At 33.6% G+C, this 15,974-nt stretch overlaps 3 protein-coding genes across 4 annotated transcripts; 1 reads left to right on the plus strand and 2 right to left on the minus strand.

Moving 5' to 3' along the window:
* The first annotated feature begins 1,901 nt into the window (after nt 1–1,901).
* Nucleotides 1,902–3,715, plus strand: LOC140875640 (transcription factor MYB74-like). Its single transcript, XM_073279372.1, has 3 exons — nt 1,902–2,212; nt 2,584–2,713; nt 2,996–3,715. The coding sequence occupies exons 1-3, from the start codon at nt 2,074–2,076 to the stop codon at nt 3,480–3,482; spliced, it is 756 nt and encodes a 251-aa protein (XP_073135473.1). The 5' UTR covers nt 1,902–2,073; the 3' UTR covers nt 3,483–3,715.
* Nucleotides 3,716–5,212: 1,497 nt separating this feature from the next.
* On the minus strand, nt 5,213–8,844 carry LOC140888664 (vacuolar protein sorting-associated protein 32 homolog 1-like). Of its 2 annotated transcripts, none has more exons than XM_073296367.1 (8): nt 8,682–8,844; nt 8,375–8,515; nt 7,349–7,448; nt 7,058–7,143; nt 6,870–6,961; nt 6,333–6,447; nt 6,075–6,254; nt 5,213–5,589 (listed from the first exon to the last, which is right to left on the minus strand). In XM_073296367.1, exons 2-7 carry the CDS (start codon nt 8,444–8,446, stop codon nt 6,075–6,077), a joined length of 645 nt encoding a protein of 214 aa, XP_073152468.1. In that variant the 5' UTR covers nt 8,447–8,515; nt 8,682–8,844; the 3' UTR covers nt 5,213–5,589. The 2 variants fall into 2 exon arrangements, with proteins under 2 accessions (XP_073152468.1, XP_073152464.1); XM_073296363.1 differs by having other exon boundaries at nt 6,071–6,254.
* Nucleotides 8,845–10,256: 1,412 nt separating this feature from the next.
* On the minus strand, nt 10,257–15,648 carry LOC140874664 (uncharacterized). Its single transcript, XM_073278020.1, has 10 exons — nt 15,433–15,648; nt 14,056–14,231; nt 13,291–13,422; nt 13,151–13,201; nt 12,594–12,690; nt 11,894–11,940; nt 11,530–11,746; nt 11,237–11,366; nt 10,976–11,018; nt 10,257–10,523 (listed from the first exon to the last, which is right to left on the minus strand). Exons 1-10 carry the CDS (start codon nt 15,476–15,478, stop codon nt 10,446–10,448), a joined length of 1,017 nt encoding a protein of 338 aa, XP_073134121.1. The 5' UTR covers nt 15,479–15,648; the 3' UTR covers nt 10,257–10,445.
* Between the last annotated feature and the right edge of the window lie 326 nt (nt 15,649–15,974).

A 15,974-nucleotide genomic window follows, 5' to 3' on the forward strand; every position in this document is an offset into this window, starting at 1 on the left:
AAAAAGTAATAAAATTGTCGAGCACGTAAGTGAAGTAATAATAAGTTGGAAATCTAAACTAACATGGATGTGTTCAACTCGAAAAATCACGTCAAAGTTAATTTACTATAAAATGAACCAATGTATGTGAATATCAAGCATACGATGTCTAATCAAATATAGCAATGCATGTGGCCTCAGTAGTCACTTCAACATTATTTCGTGCTTTCACAAGCTGTGGTGATTCTATGGAAAAATAGGCATGCGAATATTTCTATTAGACATGGAAATTTGTGGCATAAACACGTTACTATGGATGTTCTTGTAGGCTATATCTCACCCGGGGCCTGAAATTTTTGTGTAAATAATGTCTTAATTATAGTAAGTCAATATTGCATTAATTAAGTTATAATTATTATGACACGTAAAGGATAAATAAATATCTTAATAAAGAAGATTAGCCAAGCAAAATGTCGAGTACATTTGGATAAATTGTGACGAGTTATTAATTTATGAGAATCGAGACCACTTTCTTTCATTAGAAATTTCGCCAAAGCATGCATTGGATGTTCGATGACATTAGATCCTATGGGTCCATACATCTCTTTAAAGTCCAGTCAATCTGAGGAATATGCTGAGAAATTTCGCCTCGAAATTTGTGTCACAAGGCAAAAGCCAATCGTTTCGAGAACAATAACTTGAGTGGAGCGAATCGATGTATTGAACACGTATGAAAATGATCGTTTGGTTCGTGAGATGTTATTGAGATGACAAATGATGTATAATATGATGTTATATTAATAGCATAAGGAGACCTTATAGTTAGAGCAAATTCTTAATTTTTTTTAAAAAATATAAATCATTATTAATTTTGTGAAAAAATAAAAAACAAAAACAATAAGTATGGAATTGAGATTCATACCTTTTAAAGGCCCAAATTTTATTTTATTTTATTATTATACATATATATAGTAGTAATTCAATACATATCCATAACAATGTTTGTTCTATTATATGAGGTCAAAAATTTCAAAGATAAACTTCACTTAATTTTAACCATATATATTGATATCTAGATATATAAACAAAATTATGTATTCATTATCTTTGTAGTACCGATCGCTTGTCACTTTATCAATAGCTAGGTGGTAATTGTGCAACTCAAATATTTTGAACAACACAGCAGTCCAAGTGTCATAGTTCGATCGCTCTATTTAACAGGGATAATTATTGCACCCAAAAAATCTTTCTCCCAATAATTGCAATCATTGTCATCAATGAAAATCAAACTCATGACCTTAACTCTAATATCAATTATAGCACCGAGCACTTGTCGTTTTACCAAAAGATATAGTTCAACTCAAATTTTTTAAATCGCACAGTAACCCAAACACCACGGTTTGGATGATTAGATAAATAATACAGAGATAAGCAATATAATGTGATAAAAAAATTTAAAAAAAATAATTGTTGGTTTATACAGAGTATAGTTTGTTTGATTTGATTGACTAAATTTTATATAAAATGATAAAATGATCATTTCGTCCTTTTAATACATTAATAAAATATGAATAATATTATTTATAAAAGGTAACATAGTAATTTAAATTCAATTATTTGATTGATGTAAGAAAATTAATTAATGATTTGATTGATGTAATGTAAATAATTAAAGATGGATAAATAATATGACAAGAAAAATATAGGACTGGATGAGATAAATTATGCATAGATTATGAATACATGTACTAAACGGTGCCTTATAGTTTTGATTACAAATCTTAAAATGATTAAATTATGTGAGTACCTGGAAACTACCTGTGATGGTTACTATTTCTATATTTTTTATAGACTGAAGCGTGTTAACGTCACGGGTAAAAAAAAAATAGAGACTTATTAATATGTGAAAGTGCATGGGGGAAGTCAAGCTTTTAGTGGCAGAGACTAGCGAAGCTAACATATGTGGAAACAAGAGAAGACTGTTGCCTTTTTTCATATCTTGGAAAATTCTGTGTATGTACATGCAAATTTTCAGTATCCTCCACCTATATATACATTTCCCCCCTCAGTGGGTGTATCTGTGTGTAAATTTGTATGATGGGGAGAAGCCCTTGCTGTGATAAAACCAAGGTGAAAAGGGGGTGTTGGTCTCCAGAAGAAGATGCAATTCTCAAGGATTACCTCCACAAGCATGGCACTGGTGGCAACTGGATAGCTTTGCCTCAAAAGGCCGGTACGCACGCACGCGCAAATGCGCAATATTCATCGCCTCTCTCGTCGTCTGAAGTTAATCAAAGGATGTTCTGTTGTTGTTCTGTTTCAAATTCAGCACATACATGTTCCTTTATTTGCATTTTATGTTTTCGTTTGGGATGTTAATTTGTTGCATATTTCATGACACTTGTTGAAATAAGGGCCCCTTTGAATCATGAAACAAGCCATGTATTAGATATGAATCATGATCCTATTTATGCAAAAGTTCAAACATAAACCTTGTACATAATTTGGAGTCTAATTCTATATATCCATCCATGCATTATACATTTATATATGCAATATTGTTTGGTTGATTAATTCCCCGATGATTTTAATTTTGTGACTCAGGCCTAAAGCGTTGTGGAAAGAGTTGTCGCCTCAGATGGCTCAACTACCTGAGACCTGATATTAAACATGGCGCTTTCACAGAAGAGGAAGAAAATACCATATTCAATCTTTACAAGATACTCGGAAGCAGGCATGCATTTTGAATCATTATCTATACTTAGAACCTGATTCAGTATTTTCACTGTTTGGTGTGAAGGATAACACATTGATTGATTAATAATCATTGTTTTGTCCAACGATTGGCTCAAGTTTTCCAATGATTAATGCTATGCACCATTGTCTAATCCAAGTATATTGATTTAAAATCCTTATATTATTAATTCATCGTCATCCAATCCATGAACCAAACAGTGGATATTTGATTTTCTTGAATGTATGAGTAAATGGTTTTAAATTTTGTTTTACATGTTAGATGGTCTGTCATAGCTTCACACTTGCCAGGAAGAACAGACAATGATGTGAAGAATCATTGGAACACTAAGTTGAAAAAGAAGCTACTGACAGAACTTAGCTGCTCTCCTATTACTTGTACCGCCGCCACCTCCGCCACCACCGCTAGTGCCAGGAAGACGGCGACTTTCCAAGCTTCGACGAATTCTCTAGCCCCTCATGTACTACCGACTTACTCGACGTCATATCCGCAAACCACCACTGATCACTCAAGTGCCATATTTTCAAATGATCCCAACAATTCTCCTACACCAAGAATGGTTTGCAAAGATTCAGGTGAACATTTGAATCAAAATATAATCCCGGTGGATGAATACTTTGGCGTCGAAGGATTAATCCCGGTGGATGAATATTCAAATGAAGTTCTAAGTGGCCTTTGGTCGCCAATGGAAGCCATTGAAGTTGAAAGCAAAGCAGATTTTGCTCAGATGTTTCCATTTTCATTTTAAACCACTAGGTATCAGTCAAAGTCACTAACCACTAGTAAAAGAAAAAGGATAGAGAGGACTTTTTGCATGTGGCTGTTTCGTGTTTTGTGATGTATTGTATATGAAACAAAGTGATTAGGTTAAGAAATTAACATCCTATAAATTTTAGTGTAAAAAACAATGTTTCCTACTATAATTTACTCTTATTGTAGGGACCAGTAGTATATAAAATTTCTGACAAATTTATGTGATAAATTCATAACAGAGCAATTTTTCTCAATTATTAGTCAATGAATTTAAATATTAGACCTGAATTTGTTGTGCACGTTTGCTTTTTCTTTTCAATGGGAAGGGGATGGAAACACGAGTGGAAACAGAATCTCTTTCTTTATCATGCTAGTAATTGATATATCCTTTGGTTTGATAAATAGGGTTGGATATTATAAAATGATATGATCGTTATTCATTAATATGTTCGAGTTGGATGTAGAATAATAATTGATACATAATAATATTTTTTGTTTGAATGATTAAATTTAAGATAAAATGATAAATTTAATTTTTAACATTTTTAATGATTAGTTAATATAAAAAAAAATTTGAGGGCAATATTATGATTTTATATTAATAATATGATTAACGTAAGATAAATAATTAATGATTTGATTGACGTAAGATAAATAATGATAAATAATGTAATTTAAAACTAAACATGATGGGATTATTTAATCCAATCTTGCACTTCAAACACTAAGCTGCATGGGACTACTTAGGGATGTAAACGAGCCGAGCCGAGCCAAGCCGAGACGAGCCGAGCTTTTGAATCTTCAAGCTCAGTTCATTTATAAACGAGCCGAGCCCGAGCTTATTTAACGAATATATTCATGGCTCACGAGCTTATTCGAGTTTTTATCGAGCCTAAACGAGCTTAATATATTTAAATTATAAATTTAAATATTCATTAAATTAATTAAAAACTAAATTATATATTTGAAAAAAATATAATAATATTATTAAAATTTGTAATTTTATTCTAATAATTAATTTTTAAAAAAATTTCAATATTTTTCATAAGTAAAGTGTAAATTTATAAATTAAATATCAATACTATTATTTTTTCGTCTAAGAGATGACTTACGAGATTGTTAACGAACCTGTTAACGAGCATGTTCACGAGCTAACGAGCCGAATATTGTAAAGCTCGAGCTTGGTTCGTTTGCCTTAACGAGCCTCATTAAACGAGCTCGAACGAGCTTTTAACGAGTCGAAACCCAAACAGTTCGCGAACTGTTCGTCTCATTTACATCCCTAGGACTACTGCTCATTCGAGGATGAAGAAGTGGACAACTCAATGGTACAAAAATAATAAGATTTTTTGAGAAATAAAATAAACTATATGTTCGATATATTTTTAATATTTTTGAACAACAATAAAATTATTGATGTAAATATCAAGTTATGGCAAAAATAGTCATTTCGGATTTAAAACAATGTAATTTAAATTAAAATATAATACAGTGATAAAAAAATATGAGAAATATATAAAACTACATCCACTCCTTGGCCATCGTTGGCTCTTTCTTACTTGGGTAATCACAATCTGAAAGAAATAGACCTTTTAAAATGGATGTATTCTTCACAGAAAAAGTTCATGTTGTGTTTTAAATGTAAATTCCCACACAACACATGAACTCATTTATATACTCCGTCGACGCAAGTCTAGTACAAAGATGAATGCACACATACAAAAATGGACGGTAACCATTCTCACATTTGATTGTAAAAACCCCAATGCTCTAGCATATGACACGATGTCGTTCCCGACAGTTCAGTAAACGTATGGCCTTACATGCATTTTCCAGATAAATGGATCTCAGCAAATGGGTAAAATCAAAACACGTCATCACATTTAATTGTCAAACCATCGTGAATGCTAGAAAATATTCATCATCTGCTAAAACACAAAGGCTGAATAAAAATTATTTAAAGCCATCCATACATACAGGTATAAATCTCTGTACTGGTAAATACACCTCTGTGAAATTCATCAGAGGATAGAGGTAGCAGCTGTAGCAATGATCTCAAGATACAGTAGAACCCATGTTTACATTCGAACTTTGTTGTTGAACTGCAAGATGGGCGATAAATCAGCCGTTATCAAGGGTGTGAGGTAGGCTTGTACATGCATGAGCCCCAAAGCTCAAATTTCACAAACATTTGGAGAGGAAATCATAATTGCTTGTTAATAGAAAACCCTATATATTGCACACACAATAGTGACTATCAAACCTAGGAACAAGTTCAGTTACATTAGATTCTGTATACCACATAAAACACAGTTACATTAGATTTTGTATACACCACGTAAAACACAATTGCTAAGTTTTTTCTAGTTACAGTTAAATTTATAAAATAGCGGTATCCTCTCAAATTAGCACAGCCCTTTTCGAAATTTAACAATAGCCTTTTTCATTGCAAATGTTTATCACAGATTAGATTCTCTCAGATACAACAGTTTCTTTGAATGCAAGTCAATGAACCAACAGATTTACAATTTGTCAGCGTGCAATCAACATACTATGCAACTAATATCACAGGTCAGAGGATACCTACTCAAAGGGCCATCTCCCTCTGCAATTCAGCAAGTTCATCATCTTCATCTTCGACCTTCTTTGCCGGTTGTCTACCGGCAGGCACTCGAATAGGAACTGCGGGAGCTGTTGTTGCAGGTTGCAGAAGCTGTTCCTCTAGTTCAGCTCCTTCAAGTTCTTCAAGCTCAGCCTCCAATTCGTCCTATGGAAGGAAATAGGGTACAGTATAATCTTCAAAAGAAGAAGTGAGAACAAGCAGCTGTCAGAAACTACAGCTTACCTCATCAAAATCTGCTGCTGCGCCAAGTGGTGCGGACAATGCTTCCTGAATTTGTTTCATATTTTCGGTCTGCTCATTGATCTCATCCATCGTTTTGTCCACATCATCGATATTACTACATCACCAAAGCCAGTTGAGAATATGAGGTAACAAAATTCTACGTTCATTGTGGTTGTGTATCAAGATGTGGCAGAGTCCGTAATTTGCTTTCCCATTAAATGTGACAAACTGCATTCTCTTCTTAAACAAAATCACACATAAATTAAATACATTGAAAAGCATTTTATCTAGCGTAGCCATCAAAGGTCACTCTTGCTTGATTACTTAGATAAACCATATAATGCATAAATGGGTGATGTGGAGCAATTTCAAGATATATTATTTTTTCTCTGAGGGTTTATTTTCTAACTAAAAAATGACTTTTATCTTTGGTGTTCTTTATCTTTTTAATTCAACTAACTTCACAGCCTTCTTTTTAACTTCATAATTACGAAGCCATATCAATGAATCTCTTTAATTGGGGGAAATGCAACTTACGTAGCCTTCTGCATAGCTTTCATTGCAGCTGCTCCAGTTCTCAAAGCATCAACAGTTTCTGTTGTAGCTTTGGCCCCCTCGAGCATTATCATCTGGGACCAACGTACAGACACGTTCTTAAACGGACCAGATAGAGAACAAAACTATTTCAACAGGAAAACTAATTGGTTAATGTTTCTCCAAATCACCTGATCATGAATTCGCAACTGGAAATTTCCAAGCTGTTCAATTTGCTGTTCATAGAGCCTTTTCCTTTTTAAACATTGTATTGCAGCTAAAACATTACAATATAAGAACAATAAAAACCTGCTGTTATTCTTAAAATTACAAAGCAAATAACTCAACGTGTTTTGCTCATGGCATAAAACCACTGTTATGAGGCTGGACAATGAAAGGGATTAGAGAATGCAAAATTTGTTTCCGATTCTAAAATACTGAACAAGCGAGTAAAATAATTTCTTACAATCGCCATATCTTACCCCTTTTATTTTTAGCTTTGGTAAGTTCCTTCGCCTTTTCCACTTCTGCATCTGCCTTCTTCAAGAGAACTTTTTCCTTTTTCTCTAGCATCTCAAGAGTCTGCATAACATGTCACGCAGGGGAATAAAAAAAATGCATAAGAAGGGATCTTTACTTCACTTGGTCTAGAATCGACAACAACTTCCGCAGTTGCAAAAACACTAAAAGTAGACTGTCAATAATCCTTTGGTTTCGACCATGGAGATTTCACCTTTTTTTGCAGTCACAAATACTTGGTTTCTGCATGACATTGCACCAAACATGGTGCACGTGCCTCAAGCTGCTACTATGTATAGATTAAGGCATAAGAAAGCAAACTTCAAAATCTAAGCCTAAGATAGGAACCCTAGGTCTGGGTCTCTTCTATCTCCATATATTCACCAATCACCAGTGTCATTTAACTAATAAAGCAGGTGGAACATGTGAAGAATGGAAAAGGATAAAGCAAATCCCTCAAACCATCTACTGTAATTAGAAGTAACACATGAGACTAACATCATTAAAGAACACGCATTGAGTGAATAATAAGTATTAAACATATAATTCTCTAAAACCAAAGATAAAAATTAAACCAAAAACCTCAAGGAGTGGATTCTCAAATGAGGACTGCTGACGTGGAATATAATCATTCACCAAATGTCTCGTCAAATTCAAATGATAACTTTTCTTTGCACGAAGAAATTCACGATCAACATATAGACTAATTGAAACCAAATAAACAAGTCCAGTCTCTTCAAATGCTTCACATGCAGCAATCAAGAGGTACATAACTATACAAATTCTTCATAAGCGTTTCGAAATAGCTTCCAAATTAACTCATATTCTTAATTCTCTCACCTAAGAAATTTTAGAGCCCAAAGAATCTTTAAACAGTCGAGGCAGAACAATAACGAAATACACAAACTTACAAATCATATTCATTATAACACAAAACTTCAAAACAAAAATACCAGGTACTCCAAAATGATCAAAGATCAAATTTTTACCTCATTTAACTTGTCTAATGTTGCCAGAGCATTTGTCTCTTGTTTAGGCTTTCCGAAAATTCGCGTAAACATCGTCGATTATTTTACTTCAAAAACAAAGTATGTTTCGGAAAACTAAAAACAAATCGAAGGTATCAAACCCTGCAACCAAATGAGAAACAACGTAAATTTAATCACAAATAACACAAATAAAATCAGCCTAAATTCGTCCAAATTCACAAATTGCATCCACAACCAAAAAAATAACAACAATTATTATCAATATCTAAATTAAAATAAACAATCGTGTAATTAAATTATTACTAACCTGTGGTTTGACCCGATGATAAGAATCTGCCGGAGTAATTTGAGATTGTTTTTGGGGAGAATTTTTGTGGATTCAATTTGCGTTTTTAATTTAAGAAAATATACGGAAAAAAGTCGTCGTTATGGGGACTTCGTACGAGCTAGATCGCTTGGGAAGGAAGTCTCGCATCACAGGCTGTGACTCACAAAATGTCACGGACGAATAGGATTTCGAGATGTGAGATTTTTCTGGCTTGCATTAATTGTTTTAATTTAATATAATATATATTCGGTGCACGTCTTCCGTATTTATACAATTTTTTTTACGAAAAAAAAAATTGAAGAATAATTGAAAATAATAATTTTTATAAATAAATAAATTAGTTTTATAAACATGGTATTTTTTGTAAATTAATAAGTTATCAAAGAACAAAAAGAATATGACATTTGGATAATTGCAAAACAAATAGAAGATTGGTCATATCAGCGTTCCAAAGTCTACTCAACTTTAACATACTACTGGTATCCAAACGTTACATGCTTATGCAGTTTTTTTTTTGTTTTTTGTGTTTAGTTTTTTTATCTTTAATTTAATTTATATTAAATAAGGTAACATAATAATTATAAAATTGATGAGAGACCATTTTTGTAATTTTATTTTGGGAACAAATTATAATTTGAGAATGATGATACCAAAGGTAACGTATGATATCTTCATCTTTAAAATAATACAGTGATAGATAGAGATAGAGATGTATTTCAATAATCAAAATTTAAAAAATTTTGATATAAATTATTTTTATTTCATTTTAGTTTTTATTATAATATTTTGTTATAATCGCGAGAGACGTTTTCTTAAATAATAAATGTTAAATTAAATAAAGATAAAATTGACAGTGAATTAAGAAAAAAGAATCATATTTTTGTGTAGATGATTAAAAAATGCTACATTATATTTCAATTTCAAAGTTCGGTTTGCATTTCCATCTCTTTTATCCAATATCCAGCCATCTATATTTACTCTGATTAACTATTATTTATATCAGAATGAATAAAGATTAATATCTCATTGCAATTATTTACCTTGTTATAGTGTGTGTGTGTATATATATATATATATATATATATGTACACGGATTTGATTAAATCCATGTATGAGTTGTCGACCGACTTTACTGTTGGCATATTGCATTCATCGCCAAGTTTGTTTACATACCATCGTCTATATGATTCATATAATTTGCTAAACGCACATAATATCAACTTATTATTTGCTGATTACGTCTGATCATATAAATATAACATGAATTCTACATAATTTACATTTGCAACATAAAGCAATGTATCATCACTAATCGTAGTTTGCAGGCCATTGCGTTAGTCCGGGAGTTTACCCAGAGCGCACCGAAAGGTAACGGCTGTGGGTTCCCACGTCACAAAAAAAAAATATATCATCACTAATTCCATGGCATTCGAAACATAGAAGGCAAAATACTCAAGGTACCACACACCAGAAGCGATTTTCGGGGCCATCGAAGGGCAAGCAAAGACAATTAGTTTCGCCCCAGGAAGGGGTAACGCATTCACCACATCAATGTATGTAAAATCTGCTTCAGTTTACATTGAAAAATATAACCTCTGTTCTGCCCAAGGTTTCATAAGTCTCAGAGCTTAACAACTACTGTTTATTTATGTACACAAATAAGGGTATATGTGAATGATTGCATGCCCACTGAGCCCATCTTCCGGGTGCTGTTGCAAAGTAACTTGAAAAAATTGCAGCTTTCTAGTATATATCCAGCATTCTTCCCCTTATCATGGCTAGCGCTTTCCTAACCTGCTTTACTGGCCCCATCACGAAAACCTGCACGTTTAAAATGAACATGGTATTTCTACTGCAGACTACCTTAGTTTCAAAGAAAAAGACCATTTCAAACTCCGAGACAAGAGATGATAAACTCGGGGTTATAACAGGAGGCAATGGATTTCTATGCTTGGTCTGTTGGCCAGTAAGGATGACAAGTTGTTGTTTCAAGTGCTTGGTTACCATTGAACTGAATGTTCCTTGAGTGTCTCACTAAGTTAAAGACGGACTTCTTGAGATATCTAAAGTGTCCTAGAAGTAAAGAAGTGCAGTCAGTGTGATAGAGGGCGCGGCACCAAGTAGATGCCGATTCAGGAAATGGAGAGGTGGAAAACTAGCAATTTTATGAATGATCTTTCTATTTTATTTGGTGAGGGTGCAATTTCCCTACCTCCAGCAGAATCATCCCCTGGAAACAAATGCACAAGAAGACCAAACAATAAAGGACTAACCTTGTCCGGGGGACCTTTATCACCTCCAAGAAATATTTCAGCGCTGCAAATATAATGATTCCATATTTGTTAGCAAAGCATGCCTAAACGTCACAAGAAGAAAATTGCCAAAGGATTTGCCAATATGACAAAAAATAAACAAAAACGCATGTCTTACTTATCATACATACAGATTACTATGGTTCGAGGTCAGGAATTTATAAATTAAATTGACGTGTAGAAATAAAAAAAAAATGCCAACCATATGGCAATACGACATACTTGCATGATTCCTTTATTGACAAGATATTAACTCCTCGTTTCCCGATAACACAACCCATTTTCCCTGGGGGAACATCGAGAACCGATAGGGTTTCTTGCTCTGGAGCATGCTTGTCAGCAATCAGATTGTCTGTAATGATGAAAAGAATTATAATAACAGCACTTAAAGTTAGAATCTAGATGATATGCAACACCGGTTTTAACAGTTTACTTATAATTTGAGACACTACCATTCATGAGCATCAACATATTTATAGAAGCTTGAATAAAACAGGATTGAAGAGAGTAAATACCTGGAACTGGAGGCAGAGCTGGCCAGTCAGCGTAATTATCATCACTAATGCAGAAACATCTGCAATAAAGTGCACCGCGAACCGCAAGATACCACAAAGATCTCTGATTCAATTTCTCCAACATCTTATGATAGATGAGTAAAAGAAAGCGAACGTCATCCGCAGCAGCACGGACCATTTGTTCAGACAATGGTCTGTATGTCCAAAAGTTGGGATCCTGCAGCCAAACAAATTGAGTACCTAGAAAATTCATGTAATTTGCAGGTTGAAATTTTAAGCCGCTTCATCTACAGTTACATACCTAGATGTGAACAAACTTTTAGTAAAACCTGACCAAAAAGCTCGAGAATAAACCAAGACTAACCTGCCTTAAAAGAACGCGAACCTCTTCCTTCTCATCATAGGATATACCTGTCACAAATTCTTTAGAGTGAAAGGATATCCTAGCACAAAGAAGCATGATTTTAACAAAACACAGTAAATTGAAGGCCTTCTCATACAAGAGTATCAGAAATAGTACATGAACAAACTAGTAACAATGTCATGTGAAACACATATATTGCAAACAGCATCCAGAATACAGCATGTGCAAAGTAAAACATATTATGCAGAAGATGGTCGACAAATGTAATCATTTTTTAGATAAAGCTTCATCAATGGAGAAAGTCAAGTAAGCTTGGATTGCTATGTAAATGAGGCAAAGTGTGAAGCTGCATCAGGAAGCTTATCAGTTTATTTGTTTTCCTTCTTGTCATGTCCAGTATAATGATTCTTTAAGCCGAAGAATAAAAAGTTGCTAAACAATTTTGACACTAAAAAATGGTGCCAACTCCAGAGCCGAACATGCATACAGAATCATCAAGGAAGAAAGTTGATAAATTGCATTTGAGATGATATGCCAATCAAGTGGCAATCAGATACATAACCATTCCAGGCCCCATGGATAAGAATCCAAAACCCATTTCACCAACGAAATGCTTAAACAAATTTCAACACAGGTGATCCACAGCCACATGATCCAAAATTACAAGCAACAAAGATTGAAACGCAAACAGACTAATTACCACAATAACTAGGGTCAGCAAGGAGGCCAACGAATGATATGTAGTCATCCGGAACTCTTTTTTGCTCTTCTTGCTCCTTAATCAAAGAATAAGCAATCTGCACAAGAAAATGTACGCATGCTTAAGTCGTACAATCATAAAACTTACATCAAAGGTGACACACAACTTTAACGTTCCGTTTGTACAAGTACTTATAAAACGTTTTATAAAAGTGTTTTTTTTAAATATATATATAATAATTTAAAAATTGTTTTTAAAATAAATATATGTTTGGACCATAATTCAATAAAAATGTTTTTACAATTAAAAGTAGTATTTTTTTTCCATCTTTGCTTTCAATTCTAAAAACATTATTAAAACACATCTCAATTGGTCTCTTAAAACTATACTTGAAGAACACTTTTTTAAAAATATTTTCGAAAAAGTTTTTTAAAAATCTTGTCCAAACACATACTTTAAGATTTTTTTCATTTATAAAATATTAAAACATTTTTAAAGTACTTGTCCAAACAGACCATAATTGTCTTCAAAACAGAAAAATTAAAGAAAATACAAACCTGGGTATCAACAACATTATTTAGCTTAATGCCAAACTGAAAGAAGAGTGCCTGTGGCATACAAAGCAACCATAAAAATCAATCACAGATTTTTTAAAGAAATATTAAACACGAAGTGGAGAGGGTCATCAACAAGAGACCTCACTATCTCGTTTGCAATCATGAATAACTTTGGTGACATAACTGGACTCAAGTGCAGGCTTGCAGGCGTTCACAAGGGTCTCTCCACCCTCAATAGCATCAACCAAATATATGGCATCTGAAAATGCAAGCTACAAAATATAAAGACCATGAGTGGAAAGCACTTGACCACATTAATTAATCAATGAATTTACAGGTTGAAAAATCGTAAAGAACAAAAACTATGAAGGTCCTTCTATTGTGTTATATCAAAATGATTGTGGTGTCCCACGTAGATATTGCAAATTCATGCAAAAAGAATTAGACTTAAATTGTACTCCTTTCCTACCTTAGAAAGAAAGCCATAATAGTCAAACAACCAAGTAGCTGCTGTCTATAAGCAAAGCGTGAAGCACCCTTCATTAAGCATAGAAATCAGTAATTGAAAAACGCTCCATGAAAATTCCTTGGCATGTTATGGGAATGACAATCATTAAGGACAAAACAAATGGGGTGACTTATAGGTATTATGGCCAACCCTTAATGCATACTAATTTATTCCAGATGACAAGTTCAAGAAAATTCCTCACAGAAGCTTCTTGCTCAATAAAACAACAACTGCCCTCCTTCCAATATTAATTCTATACCAGTGTTTAAGATCCAACCAGTGTGTACAAAACTGAAATATGAGATCTTTGTTAAACGAACAACCACCTCTTGATATTCAGAAAATTTGCAGTATTCTTGCAAAATATAACATAATGTGGGGATGAAAAGTGGAATACCTGCATAATACAAAGAGTCCCATGACGACAAAGATCAACCCCCTCACAATCAAAGCCTATGACCAGTTGCCTCTCACTCGAAGGCTGCAAAAATTCTGCAGGAAGTTGAGATGCACAGGTGACGACATGGATAGCAACAGTAGGCAAGTCTGCTTCATTCTTGATGGGATTGTCACCTGCAAAAGTCATATGCAAGCGACCTTTAAAATAAAAAAATGTGCATATTTTCACATCCAGGTGGATGCAAGAATTTCTAGCATTTAAAAGATGACAATTTGTCCCAATAAAAATATAACATTTCAATTGAAACATCATGAACAGCGATGTTGCTACCTCATACATGCTTGCCAACCATACTTCTGAACTATGTGAACGTGTTTCACACGATTATGTTGTTCCTCATTTTATAAGTATGTATTTAAGCTTAAACATGATCATGATCTCTCTGAATGACCACGAAAAATCATGATTTTAAGCTTTGAACCCACAAAGCAAATACACGGACACACCAAGAAATTGAAATCAGACTTCCGCCTGCCCCCATGCACCAAACTTTCAAATAAACAGGAGACCTATCGAACTTTGTACTGCATTAGCCATAAACTGACTTAGACTTAAAAACCAATGCATGCCGTTTTCGCTTTTATTGAGTGCAAATCTTCCAAAAATCAACTGCAAACCATCTGGTTGAAGTTTTATTATCTCTCTTTAATTGGGAGAGTTCATGGGTTTCAATCCCAATGGTTGCACCTCTGCCCACAGTAAAATCAGCAAAAAAATAAAATAAAATTCCAAAGATCTATCAACTCTTTTGTTCCTAAGATGAAGAATCTATCAAATTCAATCTGCTATCGTGCCATTTGTTTATTTAACACATACACATCCCACCATAAGTGCTTATAATTTCGCTTAAATACACGAAAGCACCTCCTATCCACTTTCTTTTTCTAAGTAAAAACCACCTCACATCCACAATAAAACTGCGGTAACAAACATGTAATTAGTAGTAATTTTTTTAACAATTTATGAACCAACCAAAGGAAAAAAAGGAAGGAAACAAAATTAAAACCATTCCCCTAGAATCATCCCATCATCAGTTTTCTCTCTTTTCACCCACCAAATCCCCAACAAAAGACCCGAAAGTTGAGAAAAGTTAATCAAAACAATAAGTTAATCGCAACCCCAACATTCGTGAGCAGTAAACAATTCCAAGAATTAATTAAACTCCAAAGAATCGCTTAATGGTCGAAGAAATTTAACTAGCGAGTCCATTTCTTGATTCTTGGAACCTTGCCCAGCACCAAATGGAAATCAAATTGAAGACAATCAAAATTGAGATAGCCAAAACAAAAGAGAAGGGCGCTACGCAGAAATTACCAGGGTCCGGAGGCACAGGAATGTGTGTCTCGCGAGGTGACGCCATGTCAGAAAGATTTGGAAATTTCTTTGAACGTCAATGTCAATTTATATACGCAAGAAAGCTGCTTTCACCTGTGGTTTCTTTTCCTCCAATTCTTGCTTTTCAGTGTAAAGTTGCTGCACCGGGATTGCTTTTTAGATAGCTGTATTTCTTTCGTCGCAATTTACTGATTTGGTTTCACTCGGATTACAGATTACGGATTTAAGATTTTGACTAATACAATCTTAAAAATTTCTAAAATTCCAGTAATAATAAGTTTTTGGTAAATTTTCGTCCTTATCCTTTAATTATAAATAGTTCAAGTTTTTAGCCTAAATTTATTCAATTAGTATCCCACATCAATTTTATTTTACGAGATAGATTTCTTAGTTGACTCGATTTATGAAAAAAGTATTGTTTTTGTCGTTCCTAGCCAAAGTAACATACTCATCATATAATATAGCAAATTGATTATATTATTTTCATCGATGTAATAATTATATTTTGATAAAACTACAAA

The sequence above is a fragment of the Henckelia pumila genome, chromosome 1 (genome assembly GCF_033568475.1).
Source record: "Henckelia pumila isolate YLH828 chromosome 1, ASM3356847v2, whole genome shotgun sequence".
Classification (NCBI taxonomy): domain Eukaryota; kingdom Viridiplantae; phylum Streptophyta; class Magnoliopsida; order Lamiales; family Gesneriaceae; genus Henckelia; species Henckelia pumila.